This window comes from Lepus europaeus, chromosome 13 (genome assembly GCF_033115175.1).
Source record: "Lepus europaeus isolate LE1 chromosome 13, mLepTim1.pri, whole genome shotgun sequence".
Lineage (NCBI taxonomy): Eukaryota > Metazoa > Chordata > Mammalia > Lagomorpha > Leporidae > Lepus > Lepus europaeus.
Window position 1 is genome coordinate 27,193,470 of NC_084839.1, and position 17,591 is coordinate 27,211,060.

The window sequence follows — 17,591 nt, forward strand, 5'->3', positions numbered from 1 at the left end:
GATGTATCACATTGATTGATTTGTTAATGTTGAACCATCCCTGCATAGCAGGAATAAATTCCATTTTGTCTTGGTGAATGATCTTTCTGATGTGTGGTTGAATTCAATCGGCTAAAATTTTGTTGAGGATTTTTGTTTCTGTGTTCATCAGGGAAGTTGGTCTGTAGTTCTCTTTTTCTGTTGCTGCTTTTCTGGGTTTAAGAATTAAGGTGATGCTGGCTTTGTAGAAAGAATTTTGAGGATTCCCTCCTTTTCAATTGTTTTGAATAACTTGAAAATTATTGGAGTTCTTTAAATGTCTGATAGATTCAGCAGTGAAACCCTCCAGCCCTGGGCTCTTTTCTTTGTTGGGAAGGTCTTTATTACTGATTCAGTTACCATCTTGATTAGGGGTCTTTTTAGGTTTTCTGTGTCTTCATGGTTCAATTTAGGTAGGTCATATGTGTCCAATAATCTATCCCATTTCTTCTAGATTTCCCAGTTTGTTGGCATACAGTTCTTTGTAGTAATTTCTGATGATTCTTTTTATTTCTGTGCTGTTATTACATTTCCTTTTTATATCTAATTTTTTTTTATTTGGGTCTTCTTATTCTTTTTTTTTGGTTAGTTGGGTCAGTGGTATATCAATTTTGTGTATTTTTTCTTTTTTTTTATTTTTTATTTTTGACAGAGTGGACAGTGAGAGAGAGAGACAGAGAGAAAGGTCTTCCTTTTGCCGTTGGTTCACCCTCCAATGGCCGCTGTGGCCAGCGCGCTGCAGCCGGCGCATCGCGCTGATCTGAAGCCGGGAGCCAGGTGCTTCTCCTGGTCTCCCATGTGGGTGCAGGGCCCAAGGACTTGGGCCATCCTCCACTGCACTCCCGGGCCATAGCAGAGGTTCTGGCCTGGAAGAGGGGTAACCGGGACAGAATCCGGCGCCCCGACCGGGACTAGAACCGGTGTGCCGGCCCCACAGGCAGAGGATTAGCCTATTGAGCTGTGGCGCCGGCCTGGGCAACAGTTTTATCCACTACACTACAACACTAGCCCCATCTATAATTACTTTACAACATTAGATGGATGAATCATGGTTACTGGGAGGTGCGGCACAGCAGTAGTAAACTAGAAGGTGCACCAGAGGGGGCTTGTAAGGGTCTGATAATGCTCCATTTTTTGATTTGAGTGCTGGCTACAAATGATGTATTTGCTTTGTAAAAATTCACGGAACTGTGCACTTGTAATTTATGTATGTACTTTTCAGTTTGTACATTTCAATAATATTCACAAAAAATGGTTATACAGAGAAGGGGGTTAAGATGGTGGAGTAGGAAGGGAGCTTGCTGCTCTAGTCTAGGAGAAAACTGTTTTAAAAAACTAGAAAGAGTGCAGTCTCAGGGAAAAGTTAGGGAGAAAACAGCAGAGGACATTATGCAAATTGGAGGGACACAGGGGACCTACGTGGAGGGTGAGAATGCCCACAACTCAGGGCTCCAGCAGCTGAGAGCCTCTGTACCAGCATCATAATATTTTTAATATAAATTGCTAAATGAAAATTTCTAATGGTTTTCTGATACCATGCTTTTATAGCCTTGATTTTTTTAATTAATAAAATAAGCAAATATGAATAAGGTCACTAATGGTGATATTCTGCTTAGTTGATTTTAAATTAATAGTCTGCTTCTTATAAGAATATAAAATGGTTTCTAATAAAAGACATACTATGTGATGATGCCATTGAGAATAAAGTAAAAGATTGTAAGAGGAGAAAGCAATAATAATAACCATGATCTTTGTTTCTAGAATTGAATGTTAAATTTAGCTGTGAGCCTTCTGTCCTTGGAGACTCCAAAGGAAAACAAATGCAATTCTCACTGGGGGAATAAAGCAGCATGCCATTTCATCAGGCACGACTAGGGTGTTTATGCTACTGAGTTCTGAAAAACATGTCCAGAGGCCCTTGCAGGGCACACAGAGACCAGATACAAACTCCCTAACAGGAGCCTAAAGAAAACTGCAGATTTGTTCATCGGAAGGGCCTGTGCAAATGAGCACACACCTATGGACTGAAAAGAAGCTAATCAGTTCATAAGTATTTTACTTACGTTTGTCAGAAAACCTAAATCAGTGTGACTTTGCCTGGATGTGACGTTTGTAAGAGGAGTAGTGCATAAAGAGTATCTGTCTTCAACTATCTGAACAATGAACATCGTTAGAGTGATCCCAGTAATCAAGCTATGATTGTTTTAGCTTTCTGCTAAAACATTCTTATTTTCATTGCTAAGTGATCATTTTATAATAATGACTATTACATATGCATATTTATATGCAGCAATTGCCATTAATGTTCACATTTTCATTTTAAATATTTGCTTTTGTCATTTAAATCAAGATCAACATGTTGCTTTTTATTTGGAAGTAATACTGGAAAATACATTTGTCTCAACTGACTCTTAAGGATTGGTTTTGTATTTAATTAGACTATTTGATTAGAGATTATAACAGTGAAGTAATCCTATTGTGGATTAATGTGTTCTTCACATTTTTGTAATTCAAACATTTTTAATTATAGAATAATATATATTTATTTTTTTTTAAATAGTGATGTAAAATTACATTAAAAAGTGAAAGCTATGTTCCTTTACGGTTTCCACTAAAGGTGGTGGAGTTAGTGAGAGAAAGGTCTTCCTTCTGTTGGTTCACTCCCCTAAATGGCCGGCGCTGCGTGCCAATCTGAAGCCAGGAGCCGGGTGATTCCTCCTGGTCGCCCATGCGGGTGCAGGGACCCAAGCACTTAGGCCATCCTCCACTGTCCTCCTGGGCCACAGCAGAGAGCTGGACTGGAAGAGGAGCAACTGGGACTAGTACCCGGCGCCCCAACCGGGACTAGAACCCGGAGTGCCAGCGCCGCAGGTGGAGGATTAGCCAAGTGAGCCAAGGCGCCAGCCAACTAAAAACATTTTTGTTGTTGTGAATGTACCATGTAATTACAAGGGTATATGGTATATGGTATGTGCACAGATAGGCTGTTGATAGTCTGAAAATCATTGGTGGTGAACATATATTTATCCACAATATTTAAAAAATAGAGCACTACTTGAAAAGTGCCCTGGTGTGTCCCCCACAGCTGCTAATCTTATATGTTGGTAATTTTCTTGTTTTTCTTTAAAATTGCACCATCTGAATGTATCTTTAAACAATTTGTAATTTTTTTATTTTATGAAACTTCAAAAGCAAGCATTAGATGCAGGCCGCCAGAAGCATAGAGTCTCTGGGTGGTAGTCTGACTTCAGTTTCCAGAGAGTGAATCACATCCTGTTCTGAGGAAGCTAGTGGGCAAGTTCATACACGAATGAGCCCTCATCACCATCAAGGAGTCTGCTGGCTGTCCAGTGGGAATGTATTTTCTGCTACCGAACTCACCAGGCCCTCTCATCTCTCAGAGGTGGGTCAAAACAGAGTACTTAGGACAGATAGAATGAGAGTCCTCAGTTGACCCAGAAGCCACATGTAAAAAGGGAAAGCAGGAATTATCATGTGGGCAACAAGCCAAGTGCAGATTGGAATTTGTGCCGAATTTACGTGAGCATTCTCTTCTTGGGTCAGAAAGATTTTGGTGACACAGCTTTCAGGGTCTTTGAGGGTTACCCTCCCCTAATTTGGTTTGAATGTTTTCTCTGTCATCCTGAAATCTCCCTTCATCTTTGTGATTCCCTTGGATTCTTTGTTTCCTGCATCCTCAACCTTTGGAGCTGGAATTAGCTTTGACACCTTGTAGGTATGGTAGTGTCTGTATGCTAACTATCCTAATGAGGGATGGAGTGGTTGGAAATAATTTTCTTTAGAATTTTGTAGGCATTGTTGTGGTTCTGGTGTTGCTGCTGAGAAGTCCAAAGCCAGTCCTTGCTAGAAATTTTGTAGACTGATCTTTGTCTTCTCGGTTCTGAAAGTTAATGATTCTTTTTTTTTGAGTGTCAGTTTCATTCATTATCCTGGCTTTCTGTGTACTCTGTTAATTTGGAATACCATTTTTTTCAATTCTGAAGAATCTTGAATTATTTGCTGCTGATTTCCTCACCTTCAGTTTCTCACTGCTTTCTTGGTAGACCTTGTGTGAGCATTATTAAATTTTGGGACCTTCTTTCTTAGCCTCTGGCCTCTGATATTCTGTTTTCCATCTCTTTATCTTCCGCGTGGCTTGTGGGGAGATTTTTGTAGCTCTACTTTCATTCTTTTACTGAGTTTTTAGTTTTTGATAAACATTTTTTGGTGTTTTAAACTTCCATGGTAGTTCTTTATTTTCTGAATATTTATTTTTTTTCATCTTATTTTCCCACAAGAACATGTTTTTCTTGTTTCTTGGATGCAGAATATTTTTGTCTTTCTGAAAATGTTAAAGATGGTTTTCTTTGAGGTTTTTTTCTGCCTGAATAGTTTGTCTCCTTCAAGTATACTTTTTTCCCTACTTATTTTAGTCTCTAATGTCATGTTAGAGAGTTTTCTCATATTTCCCAGTATCTACTCATAGTTAAAAAAAAGAAATGGGTTACTTAAAAAGCCAATGAGAAGCTTCCATGTAGGTGAGGCTTATGAACTTTGGGTTTCACTGTGAGGTTATTTAGGTGGACTCTTTTATTAGGAAATCCCCCAGTGTTCCTATTTCTGTCTTTTCTCATGACCTGGTCAGGTTCTCCAGAGAAGTGCTCAGTGGCTGTGTGTGGTAAGTGGCTGCCATGTTGGATGGCACAGCTATTGAGCATTTCCAGCTCTGTAGACCTACCACTAAAGATCATGTTGCCAGCCATGGAAAGCCCAGATAGTAAAACAGTTTGAGGAATCAGCAGTCACGATTTACTGTGTAGATGGTTACTTTATTAGTCCATTTTCTGTTGCTGTAATAAAGTGCCTCAGACTGGGTCCTTAGAAAGAAAAGAGATTTATATAACCTACAATTTTGGAGACTGAAAGTCGAAACAGCATGGCACCAGCTCTGGTGAGGGACCCCTCCAGGCCTCTTATCATGGTGGACGGCACCATGGCTGGGAGATGTGGGAGGAAAGCACATCTGGCGGTGTAGGAAATCAGGGGACAAGTAGGGGCCAGTCTTGCTGAGAACTAGGTTTGTCTCTCTCTGTCACCTAACCCCCTCCCACTAAGTTTCACCTCTTAAAGGTTCCATCACCTCAACACTGCTACATGAGGACCAAACTTCCAGCACATGAACCCTTAGGAGAGCTCAAACCATAGCAGTCAGTTTATCCCACTTTTTTTTTTTTTTTAAGATTTATTTATTTATTTGAAAGAGTTTCATAGGAGAGAGAGAGAATGAATGAATGAATGAGAATGAATGAATCTTCCATCTCCAAATGGTCTCATTGGCCAGAACTGGGTCAATCTGAAGCCAAGAGCCAGGAGATTCATCCAGGTTTACCATGTAGGTGTTTGGGCCCAAGCACTTCCCAGGCGCATCAGCAGGAGCTGGGTTGGAAGTGAAACAGCCAGGACATGAACCAGCGCTTATATGTGATGACAACATCACAGGTGGCAGCTTTACCCACTACATTGCAGTGCCAGCCCTTATCCCACTATTTTTTTTTTAAGAAAACTTTTATTTAATAAATAAAAATGTCATAGGTACAGCTTTAGGAATATAGTGGTTCTTGCCTCCCATACCCATCCTCCCACCCCCACTCTTGTCCCACCTCCTACTCTGTCTCCCATCCCATTCTTCATTAAGACTCATTTTTAATTATCTTTATTTACAGAAGACCAACTCTTACTAAGTGAAGATTTCAACAGTTTACACACACACAGACATACAAAGTATAAAGTACTGTTTGAAGACAAGTTTTACCATTAATTCTCATAGCACAACTCATTAAGGACAGAGGTCCTACATAGGGAGCAAGTGCTCAGTGGCTCCTGTTGTTGATTTAACAATTGACACTCTTATTTATGATGTCAGTGATCACCTAGTCTCTTGTCATGAGCTGCCAAGGCTATGGAATCCTTTTGAGTCCACAGACTCCATCAGTATTTAGACAGGGCCATAAGCAAAGTGGAAATTCTCTCCTCCCTTCAGAGAAAGGTACCTCCTTTAATCTTGTTGAACCTTTGTAAACTTTTTTTGTTTTATTTAAATTTTGGAATGATTATTTTCTGTTCTTTTTGAAAGATTAATTATTATCAAAATTAAGAAATAAGAGCAAAAATATGAGTATATATGACACTAACCCAGGATTACCACTCTATAATGTGCATATAATTAAAAAAGGCAGTGAAGTTGCAGAAAAGATGTTGTAACCTCCTTGTGTTGTGTCAGATGTTTCTGTTGCCTGTAGGTCTGCTCTCTGCTCTCTGTCCCAGGAGACTGACCTGTGAGATGGCACCATCCTGTCCTCTTACTTTCAGTTGGATTGCGTCAAGGAGAAGCCTTTGGAGGCTAGAGAAGGATGGAAGGGGATTGAGGAGACACTGTTTGTCTACAGGCAGCCTTTTTGCTGAGGCATCTTGGGATTACTGTGTCCATCTGTTGAAATCAGTCCTTGTATTCACATACACCATCAGCCGTACACACTTTGTGAAGGCAAACCTGAGATCATGCTATCTATAATATTTTACAGTTGATTTTTATTTATTTAATGAATAACTCATCACAGGCATTCTTTCATATCAGATGGTGAGTCATTTTATCCCTTTGAATGGCTGCTTAGTATTTCATCATATAGAAGTACTATAAACTGTCCTTTCTGTAGGTATTATCTCTCCTTGTTCCTATCTCAAATACTTAAGGGGACAACCTTGTACCCCTACCTTTGTGCACTTTCATGAGTATTTTTGCATGGTGGAGTTCTTGAAATAGAATTGTTAAATATACACATTTCTGTTTGGTCAGATATTGCTGTATCACATAGTATTCATTTACAGCATTTACCGACTTAGTAGAGAACAGAGAAGCAGCTTTGCCCCTAAGGCCTTGCTAATGTTAAATATCTTAAATATTTTTATTTTTTCTGTTAAAATAGAAGGAAATGATACTTGATTATTATTTATGGTCATTAGTGACCATATTTTACAAAGGACAAGTCAGAGTTTTTCATTGGAAATTTGCCCAATTTAAAATGAATTTTGATTTATATTAATATTTAACATATAATTATAATAAATATATAAATAAGTGAAGTTATTTAAAGCCATACTCTTGTTAGATATATAAGCATAAACATAAATATATATATAAAAATAAGCATAAGTTAATTTTTCCTTTTTCTGCTTTTTTGAAAAATCATGAGGAAATTGAGAGCTTCCCCAGTCAGCGGGGTAGAGTGCAAGAAGTATAACATCAGTGTAATGTGGTTGGTTTTGTGGGCACTTTATTGACTTTTAGTCTTATGAATAAATGAATTTCTTAATCACTTAAGCAATATGCTTAATTATATACCTTTATTACCTATTTTTTACTCTTTGCCCTTTAAATTTTCCATTTCTCTGAATCTTGAACTCTTTCTACAGTGTTTTCTAGATACAGATTCTTTTTTTTTTTTTTGGACAGGTAGAGTTATAGACAGCGAGAGAGAGAAAGGTCTTCCTTCCGTTTGTTCACTCCCCAAATGGCCGCTACGGCTGGTGCTGCGCCAATCTGAAGCCAGGAGCCAGGTGCTTCCTCCTGGTCTCCCATGCGGGTGCAAGCACTTCGGCCATCCTCCACTGCCCTCCCGGGCCACAGCAGAGAGCTGGACTGGAAGAGGAGCAACCAGGACTGGAACCCGGCGCCCATATGGGATGCCGGCGCTGCAGGCAGAGGATTAACCAAGTGAGCCACAGTGCCAGCCCCCTAGTTACAGGTTTTTTTCTCACCTTTTTTTGTATCAGTGGTGTCAGAGACTTATTATGTAAGAAAAACAAATCCCTCGTTTCTTTACCTCTGGGTACCGCTACTATAATCAATACTTAACTTCTGGGGGTTTTGTTTAGATTCAGTGAGAACGCTTGAACAAGTGAGTCACACTTGACATTAATAAGGGATACATATAGGAAGGTCCTCTTTGAACCTCAGATTTACAAATCCTTGGTAGCATATTGCTTCTCCCAAGAGGTGCCTGTAAAATAAGTAGAATAGAACAAAGACCCTTCTTGATTAGAATACTGGGCAGTTGGCCAGAGTCCTTACTATCTGAATTGTTTGTTGTCGTCACCTTTACAGGGTTCACAATTGAACTTTGAGTTTCCACAAAGTTGCAGATTACATTCATGTCATGAATCTGTGGGTTGTTCATGAATAGTTGACTCAAATATGTAAGCATCCCGAGCCCTTTGTAAAGTGCCTGTCAGGTCTGAGGTGCTTGAAAGGCCGTGTCTCTGCAGAATGTCTGTGTAACAGAGGCCTCTGGGAATGTTCCCAGCCTCTTCACTTGATGGATGTGATGTTGGGGTAGGACAGTGGTCGTGATCATCTGCCTGTTGAGTGTTGGAGCTGCTGTTGAGGGCTCTATTGCTCTTGGCTTACAAACCTCTCTGATACCAGCATCTCTCAGTCCCAGGATTTTTTCCAACAAGTCCCTTGTGTTGTCTGATTTAAAGTCCAGAGAAGGCTGTCAACAAAGAAGTCTGTGTGCTGATTGAATCCTTGTTATGTATATAATACTATTTTTAGCAGTTATCCCAAAACAGGAGTTGTATGCCTTGGGGACTTTTCCATGTTATTTACTTACTAAAGGTGGTATTCTTGGCTGTCCTGGCCTAGTGTGGACACTTTCCTCCAGGGCCTGTGCCCTTGTATTTTCCCATGGCTCCTCTACGTGTATGTACCCCATGGTTCAATAATATCTAATGAATTAGAGTTCCCTGATGAAGCCATACTGTTTGAAATTTCTGTGACCGCCATTTTGTTTTACTTCCTGAAATATTCTGTCTAGCCCCCCACAACTACTCATCCTCCCAAGACGCTACCGCTTTCATTAATCCTTCTTAACAGAGTTCATCTTCCCTTTCCCCCCATACCTATCACATACTTCATTTTACCTCTCTGTTCAGTGTGCATCACGGTGAGTGGCACTAATTTGTTTTGCATACTTGCTTTCCCCATTAATCTGTAAGAGCAATGCTACTTGTTAACACTTGGCTTGTTTGGTGACTAAAATAAAAATTCTATGAAGTAAAATGTGGTTTTTTTTTTTTTTTTTTTTTGACAGGCAGAATGGACAGTAAGAGAGAGAGAGACAGAGAGAGGTCTTCCTTTTTGCCGTTGGTTCACCCTCCAATGGTCGCCGCGGCCGGCGCACCGCGCTGATCCCAAGCTAGGAGCCAGGTGCTTCTCCTGGTCTCCCATGGGGTGCAGGGCCCAAGCACTTGGGCCATCCTCCACTGCACTCCTGGGCCACAGCAGAGAGCTGGCCTGGAAGAGGAGCAACCGGGACAGAATCCAGCACCCCGACCGGGACTAGAACCTGGTGTGCCGGCGCCGCTAGGCGGAGGATTAGCCTGTTGAGCCACGGCGCCGGCCAAATGTGTTTCTTACTTGAGCAAGGGACTATAGGTATCCTCAATGGATTCCACTAGATCTTGTCAGGAAATACCCTCCCATGTTTTCATACTCTAGGAATAATACATGAAACTGAATAAAAAGTCTAGGTGAGCTATGTCTTGGTTTATTATATGCTGGGACTTACATTTTGTTTAACATTGTAATCTTAGAAACTCTAGAAGGTTAGGTACCATGAGCATGCATCAGAATCAAGACTAACATTATGAACGAGGGAGTAACTAGGCTTGGTGAATATCCTATTAATTTCTGAAGGGAAAGTGGTTGTTTGGGAAAATGTTGTCAGGTTAAACTTGAAGTAGGCATGATTTTTTAAGATGGTTTACTTTTGTGTTCCTGTATTTGCCAATATAATGGATATTCTGCTTTTAAAATTATGCTTATTTCTTTTCCAAATGGCTTCTTTTTGAATGAAATCGATTATTATTGTACAAAAAATACACAAAATGATGATAAATGACAGCATTGTAATTACTATTCAAAGATGTGGCCTTTTTATTTTTAAATTTTATAAGATTGACTTTACCAGCTATTTAACCAAACTTTCTTCTGGCAGAAGTTGGCCACTTCCATTTCTTGCTGTCTCCCACATTTTGGTATGCAATGCGTTCTGGTTCTAGGTACTGGGAATATTAAGATAAGAAAGACATTAGCGGGCTGGCATTGTGGCGTAGCAGGTAAAGCCGCTGCTTGCCACACCGGAATTCCATATGGGTGCTGGTTCATATCCGGGCTGTTCCACTTCTGATCCATCTCGCTTACTAATGGTCTGGGAAAGCAGTAGAAGATGGCCCAAGTGCTTGGGCTCCTGTGCCCATGTGGGAGACGAGAATGAAGCTCCTGGCTTTGGCCAGGCCTAGGGCTAGCTGATGCAGCCATCTGGGGGGTGAATCAGCAGATGGATGATCTCTTTTTGTAATTTTGACTTTCAAAAAAATAAGTGAATCTTTAAAAAAAAAAAAAAAAAAAAAAAACAGGGTCTGGCGCTGTGGCTCACTTGGTTAATCCTCTGCTTGCGGTGGCAGCATCCCATATGGGCGCTGGATTCTGTCCCGGTTGCTCCTCTTCCAGTCCAGCTCTCTGCTGTGGTCTAGGAGGGCAGTGGAGGATGGCCCAAGTGCCTGGGCCCCTGCACCCAAATGGGAGACCAGGAAGAAACGCCTGGCTCCTGGCTTCGGATCGGCGCAGTGCTGGCTGTGGCAGCCATTTTGGGGGTGAACCAATGGAAGGAAGACCTTTCTCTCTCTCTCTCTCTCTCTCTCTCTCTCTCTAACTCTACCTGTCAAATAAAAAAAAAAAAAAACCTGCCTATGAACTTCTACATTAATTTTTACACAAAATATTAAAATTTTGGTTTATAATTATAGCATCTTTGTTTTATAGACAATTTTTTAATGTGTGTTTATTTATAAAAGGAATATATTGTTGAAAAAGAAGCATAGTATAGCATTTTAAATTGATAATGGAATCTAACACCAAATTACCTGGGTTCAAATCCCAGCTATGCCATTTATTTGCTGTGTAACCTTGAGCAAGTTACTTAGCCTTTTGATGCCTCAATGTTCTCATATATAAAATTATAGTAATTAAAATAGCTGCATCATAGGCTTGTTTTGAATGTTAAACCAATTCATGCATGTATAGTACACAAAATAGTGCCTGGCATATTTTATTTTATTTTTGAAAGATTTATGTGTTTATCTGAAAAGCAGAGTTAGAGAAGAAAAGACACAGAGAGAGATCTTCCATCCTCTCATTCACTCCCCAAATGGCCACAACAGCCAGACCTGGGCAGATCTGAAGCCAGGAGCCAGGGACCAGGGCCATCTTCTACTGCTTTCCTTGGTGCATTAACAGGGTCCTGTACTGGAAATGTAGCAGCCAGGACTTGAACTGGTGCTACACCACAGCAGCAGCCCTGCCTGGCATATTTTAAAAGCTAGATAAATTTTAGATATTATTAAAATTGAAATATAGAATTTTCCAAATCCTAAAAGCCTAGTGAATATTGTCAGAGTTGATCTCACATAAGTTAAGTTTTAAATTCGTTTTTTAATTTATAAACAGTAAATTTCACTTTTACCTGTTTTATTCAAGAGAGTGAGAGAGCAAGTACATACACATGCACACGCATGTGCTCCCATCTGTTGATTTAATCCTCAGATGCTTGCAAAAGTTGGGACTGGGCCAGGCTGAAGCTGAGAGCTCAGAACAGTCTGGGTCGCTGATGTAGGCCACACAGACCCACTACTTGATCTGTCATCTGCTCCCACCTAGGAGGTAAAATTGGAGTGGAGCATTAACAGCAATTAAAAGGAATTGGGAACAGAGCCATGTACTCCAGTATGAGATATAGGCATCCTGAGCTGCATCTTAACTGTTAAGCCAAACATCCACTCTAAACTTCACTTTTTAAAACGTCCATCTGGGGCTGGTGTATGGGTGAGTAGGTTACACTAAGGCCTGCAGCAGGTTGGAGTCCCAGCTGCTTTGCTTGCGATCCAGCTTCCTGCTTATTTCTTGGGAAAAGCAGCAGAGGATGGTCCCAGTACTTTGGTTCCTGCCACCCACCGGGAGACCTAGAAGAAGCTCCTGGCTTTGTCTTGGCCCAGCCAAGACTGTTGTGCCCATTTAGGGAGTGAGCTGGTGGATGGAAGATCTTTTGTCTCTCCTTCTCTCTGTAACTCTGCCTTTTAAGTAAATGCATAAACCTTTAAAAAAAAAAAACATAAACTGCCCATTTTCTGAGTTTTTGACCAATGTGTGATCTTGTAATCACCACTGCAATCAGGAAACAACGGTCTCTTCCTCCCCCACAACTTCACTTGTGCTGTTCTGTAGCAGCCAGATCGTCTCCCCATCTTTGACCTTTGCCAGCCGCTGGTCTGTTTTCCGCTCTGTGCCTTGCCTGTGTGCAGAATGTCTTACACGACAATGTCCATTAAAGGCCTATTGTCTCTTGAGGCTGGGCTTCTTCCACTTGGCAACAGTGCATTTTATGAAGCTTCCAGAACCGCCACGCTGTCTTGCATTCCCAGCACCAGTGTATGTGAGTTCTGGTTGCTCCACATCCCTTCCATCACCTGGTGTTATCAGTAGTAAGTCCCTGTTTCTGAATAGTATTCCACTGTGTGAACAGGCTTCAGTTTGTTTATCCAGTCACTCCTTTCCCATCATTCGGGTTGTTTGTAGTTTGTGGTGATTATGAGGAATGCTGCTATAAACATTTATGTACAGGTTTTTGTGAGAACATGTTTTTGTTTGTCCTGGATGGGTTATATTGTAAACGTAGACTCAACATTTTTGTTGTTGTTGTTGTTAAATTTATTTACTTGAGAGGCATAGAGAGAGGAGAGGAGAAGGAGAAGGAAATGAGCCTGAACACACGCTGCTTTTTGCTGGTTAGTTCCCACATACCCACAAAGGCTAGAGCTGCACCAGGGCTGAAGCTGGAAGCTAGGAGCCAGGAATGCAATCTGCGTCTCCCACACAGGTGGCGGGAACTCATTAAGTTGAGTTATCACCTGCTGCCACCCAGGATCTGCACTGGCAGGAAGCTGGCGTCAGGAGCCAGTGCCAAGAATTGAACTCAGGATTGAACATTGTAACAAATTTCCAAACTATTTTCTAGAGTTGCTATGCTGTCTTGCATTCCCAATGGTAATGTTATGTGAGTTCTGGTTACTTAATTTCAGCACTCGGTGTTGTCAGTTGGTTTTTTCTTTACCTAGTTTGTCCATCAAAACCTTGATACTTGGGAGAAGGTAAAGAGTAGGACTCGATTCAAAGCAGAGTCACCGAGGGTCTCCTAAGGGAGAGATAGAGAGACCATTAAGTATGTGAGAGCTTCGTAGTGTCAAGTTCCCAAACAGCTGGCACAGTGCCTGACACACATTAGAGATCCCTGTCTGTGTTTATTGAACCGCTGAAGATGAGCAGGTGATTGGAAGTTTAGTGAAGAAATAGGAATAGGATGGAACATAATTTTAGATTAAATTTGCTCTGAGTAATCCTGTCATGTTCATGTGATGTGTCCTTTTATATCTGTTGAAATCTGTGATTAAGTGTATGTTTAAAAATTAAGAAGCAGTGGGTAGAAAATATTTAAATTTTTTTGTTTATTTGAAAGGCAGAGAAACAGGGAGAAAGACAGAGATCTTCAATCTGGTGGTTCATTCCCCTAATGCCTGCAACAGCCAGCGCCAGGCCAGGCTGAAGACAGAAGCCTGCAACTCAATCTAGATTGTCCACACAGGTGGCAGGGGCCCAGCCATCCCTGCTGCCTCCCAAGGTGCACAGTAAGAGGCATCTGGCACAGGAAGCAGAGCGGGGCTAAAGGCCAAGCACTCGGGCAGGGGTGCGGGCATCCCAAGTGGTGTGTTAACTGTTGTACCAAATGCAGTCTTGGGAGAACAGACTCAAGGCTACTAGCTTGTTGTGTAGACTGAGGAAAGTCATTTTAACTCTGCTGGGTCTAAATTTCATCACTGTGAAATGAAAAGATTTTATTAGAGGTTGAACTCTTTTAACTATATTTATATTTTCTAATTGCGTTCTATCAGAGATTGGTATAAGTGAGAAAGAAGCTTGCCAGAGCCTTTGATGGGAATAACCACTTACACGGGGCACAGTGTGAAGTACAGCTTCACAGGAAGTTTAGGGATGAGCTAGCTAATGACTGCAGGCGGGGAACAGTAGTTACAGCGTTTTCAAATTGAGGAGCAGCACTGCAGGATTGGGGGTGGGGGCAGGTATAAAGGGGAGTAGGAGTTGAAAATCTTAATTTAGAAATATCTTTTTTTTCTGTTAAGAAAAGCTTTAAATTAAAGACTAGGGTGAAGCTGTCTACAGCATCTCTTAATGCAAAGAAGAGGACTTGAGCCTCAGAGAAAGACCTGTTGAGGATGTCTGGGAACATTGATGTGTGAAGCCCTCTGTGAGCTCTGGGCCTGCTACTTTTCACAGGTCTTTTTCTCCACCTTTGCTTCCTCACCCCACTTCTCTTGAGTTTGGATCTAGAGTTTAGCAAAAAAAAAAAAAAAAAAAATTCTCAGCAAAGATTTATTCTGTTTCTGTTTTGAAGGATTTTGTAGATACACTGTCACATAAAGGTAGGTATTTAGAAATGTACCCAATACATAAACTTGATTCTGTATTGATAAGGGGTTCAACCTGTTTTATTGTTTAAGCACCATGATGTTTGAAATTTTATTTGTTTCCTATTTTGATTCTTTTTTTTTTTTTTTTTTTTTTGACAGGCAGAGTGGATAGTGAGAGAGAGAGACAGAGAGAAAGGTCTTCCTTTTTGCCATTGGTTCACCCTCCAATGGCCACTGTGGCTGGCGCATCGTGCTGATCCAAAGCCAGGAGCCAGGTGCTTCTCCTGGTCTCCCATGAGGTGCAGGGCCCAAGCACTTGGGCCATCCTCCACTGCCTTCCCGGGCCATAGCAGAGAGCTGGCCTGGAAGAGGGGCAACCGGGATAGAATCCGGCGCCCCAACCGGGGCTAGAACCCGGTGTGCCGGCGCCGCAAGGTGGAGGATTAGCCTGTTGAGCCACGGCGCCGGCCCTCCTATTTTGATTCTTTTTAAAAATTTCAGAGGTCTTGATCCCTGGAATATCTACTTTACTTTATTTTATTTTTTAAATTCGTATTTATTTGAGAGAGGGAGAGAGAAATCTTCCCCATCTCTGCTGGTTCATTTCCCAAATGCCTGCAATGGCTGGAACTGGGCCGGGGCTGGGGCTGGGCTAGGATCAGAGCCAGGAGCCAGTCTCCCAGTCCAGTCCAGGTCTCTTACCTGTGTGGCAAGAACCCAATCGTTTGAGCCATCACTGCTACATTCCATAGTCTGTGTTAACAGAAAGCTGGAATAAAGATCCAGAGGCAGATACTGAACTCTGGGACTGCTAACATGAGATGTGGGCATCTGAACTGCTAGGCCAAACACCAGCCCTTCTTGTTTATTATATAAGTTGCAAGGCAATTGTTGTTTTCAGAGTTTCCAACAATTTTCCTTTCCTGAGGCAAAACGTGTTTTTGCTCTAATACAATTTAGGTTATAAAATCAAATGTTTAATTACTCATTTCAAGTTGTACTTCTAACCATTTATTTTAAAATACCAATATTATATTCTGGATATGAGGACCTCCCAACTATAATTCTGTGGCAAATAACTTAATAAAGCCAGTGAGGATTCTGATTTCTACTTAACCTTTCAAACTGACAAAGTGCCCAAAGATGTTATTTGTATTTGCTAATATTTAAAGAATTAACATTTAGTTTGTTAAAAAATTTAGTGCTCTGTATTATATTGCTATTGCTTTTAGATGTACTCTTGGGAAGCCATTTCACTCTTCTTTGCCCATTGCATCTACTTCTGGGTAGCATAAAAATTCTGGAATATTTTAAGAATTAGTGTTAGATAACATTCTGGGAAAGAAAATACATGGTTTTATGTTATTAATAGCCTAATTTTAAGAAAAGCCTTCTTCAAATAGACTTTCTTTCAGAGGTTAGACATCTGCTCTGTTGAGACTGTCCATTCCCAATGCACTGGCAGTTGTTAGACCTGTGGCATTTGTGTGTGTGTGTGTGTGCGCACGCTGGGGCACCTCTGAAACTCAAGCTCTCATAACCTTTATTAGAGCTTTTGCCCTAGCCCTTTAATTATGCATCATCTGAAATTGAGTTTGAGATGTTAAATGTATAATAATAAACTATCTTTGTACTGTCTTTCAGAATCATGGTGTCATGGAAAGGGATTTACTTTATACTCACTCTGTTTTGGGGAAGCTTTTTTGGAAGCATTTTCATGCTGGGTCCTTTCTTACCTTTGATGTTTGTAAACCCATCTTGGTACCGCTGGATCAACAACCGCCTTGTGGCAACTTGGCTCACGCTGCCTGTGGTAAGTTTCCCACCAGACTGATTTTATTTTGTTAGAGTCAACTTGGATTGTAGAAGAACAGAAGCCTTTCTTGTTATTTAAATAAGAGTCATGTTAGACTTAAAAGGGAGAAATGTAAAAACTAGAGGCTCTGGAAATAAAAATAATTTGTGACTTAGATAAAGCCTCATTAAAAGCCATATTCAGATTTAAAAGTTTCTTCTGTATACTTCAAGAATTTTCTGCTTCACTTTCACATTACTGAGATTTACTTAGAGTGAAATGCTCAAATCTTACAGGGGTAGATTTAAGAAATTTTATAGCATTAATGTTATTTTTACAATTCTTTTTCTTTTGAAGATTTATTTATTTATTTAAAAGTCAAAGTTACACACACAGAGAGAGAGGGAGCTTCCATCCACTGGTTCATTTCCCAAATGGCTACAAGGGCCAGGACTGGGCCAGGCAGAAGCTAGGAGCCAAGAGCTTCATCTGGGTCTCCCAAGTGGGTGCAGAGGCCTGAGAACTTGGGCCATCTTCTGCTGCTTTCCTAGGTGCATTTGCAGGTAGCTGGATCGGAAGGGAAGCAGCCGGGACCCAGATGGGATGCCTGTGTTGCAGGTGGCAGCCTAACACATTGTGCCATGACACTGGCCCCAGAGTCTCTTTTTTCTTGAGCAGTCTTGCTTAGGAGTTTGCCAGTTCTTTTAACTTTTTTGAAGAACTAACTTTAGCTTCATTACTTTTTTCTACTGTTTTCTATTGTTTTGTTGATTGTTGTTATTTATTATTTCCTTCTTTGGGTTTAGTGAGCTCTTTTTCTTAAGCTTTTTTTTTTAAGATTTATTTATTTATTTATTTGAAAGTTGAGCTACAGAGAGAGAAGGAGAAGCAGAGAGAGAGAGAGAGATCTGTCCTCTGGTTCACTCCCCAGTTGGCTGCAATGACTGGAGCTGTGCTGATCCAAAGCCAGGAGCCAGGAGCTTCTTCTAGGTCTCCTCTGTGGGTGCAGGGGCCCAAGAACTTGTGCCATGTTCTACTTCTTTCCCAGGCCATAGCAGAGAGCTGGATCGGAAGAAGAGTAGCTGGAGCTAGAACTGGCGCCCATATATGGATGATGGCACTGCCCGTGGCGGCTTTTACCCATTAACGCCACAGTGCCAGCCTCCTTTTTAAGCTTCTT

General features: G+C 41.0%; 1 protein-coding gene across 8 annotated transcripts in view; it reads left to right on the top strand.

The window, feature by feature from the left end:
* The window catches only part of LCLAT1 (lysocardiolipin acyltransferase 1), a 175,804-nt gene that overhangs the window by 62,284 nt on the left and 95,929 nt on the right, over window positions 1-17,591 (top strand). For 5 of the 8 annotated variants that reach the window (XM_062209206.1, XM_062209203.1, XM_062209204.1 and 2 more), the window contains one exon: window positions 16,261-16,429. The exons of 1 other annotated variant lie outside the window; for it this stretch is intronic. In XM_062209206.1, the coding sequence (XP_062065190.1) occupies window positions 16,265-16,429 (165 nt within the window). In that variant the 5' untranslated portion in view covers window positions 16,261-16,264. Of the gene's footprint in view, window positions 1-3,321; window positions 3,422-16,260; window positions 16,430-17,591 lie in introns of those variants that run through there. 2 more of the 8 variants (XM_062209208.1, XM_062209202.1) reach the window with 2 other exon arrangements.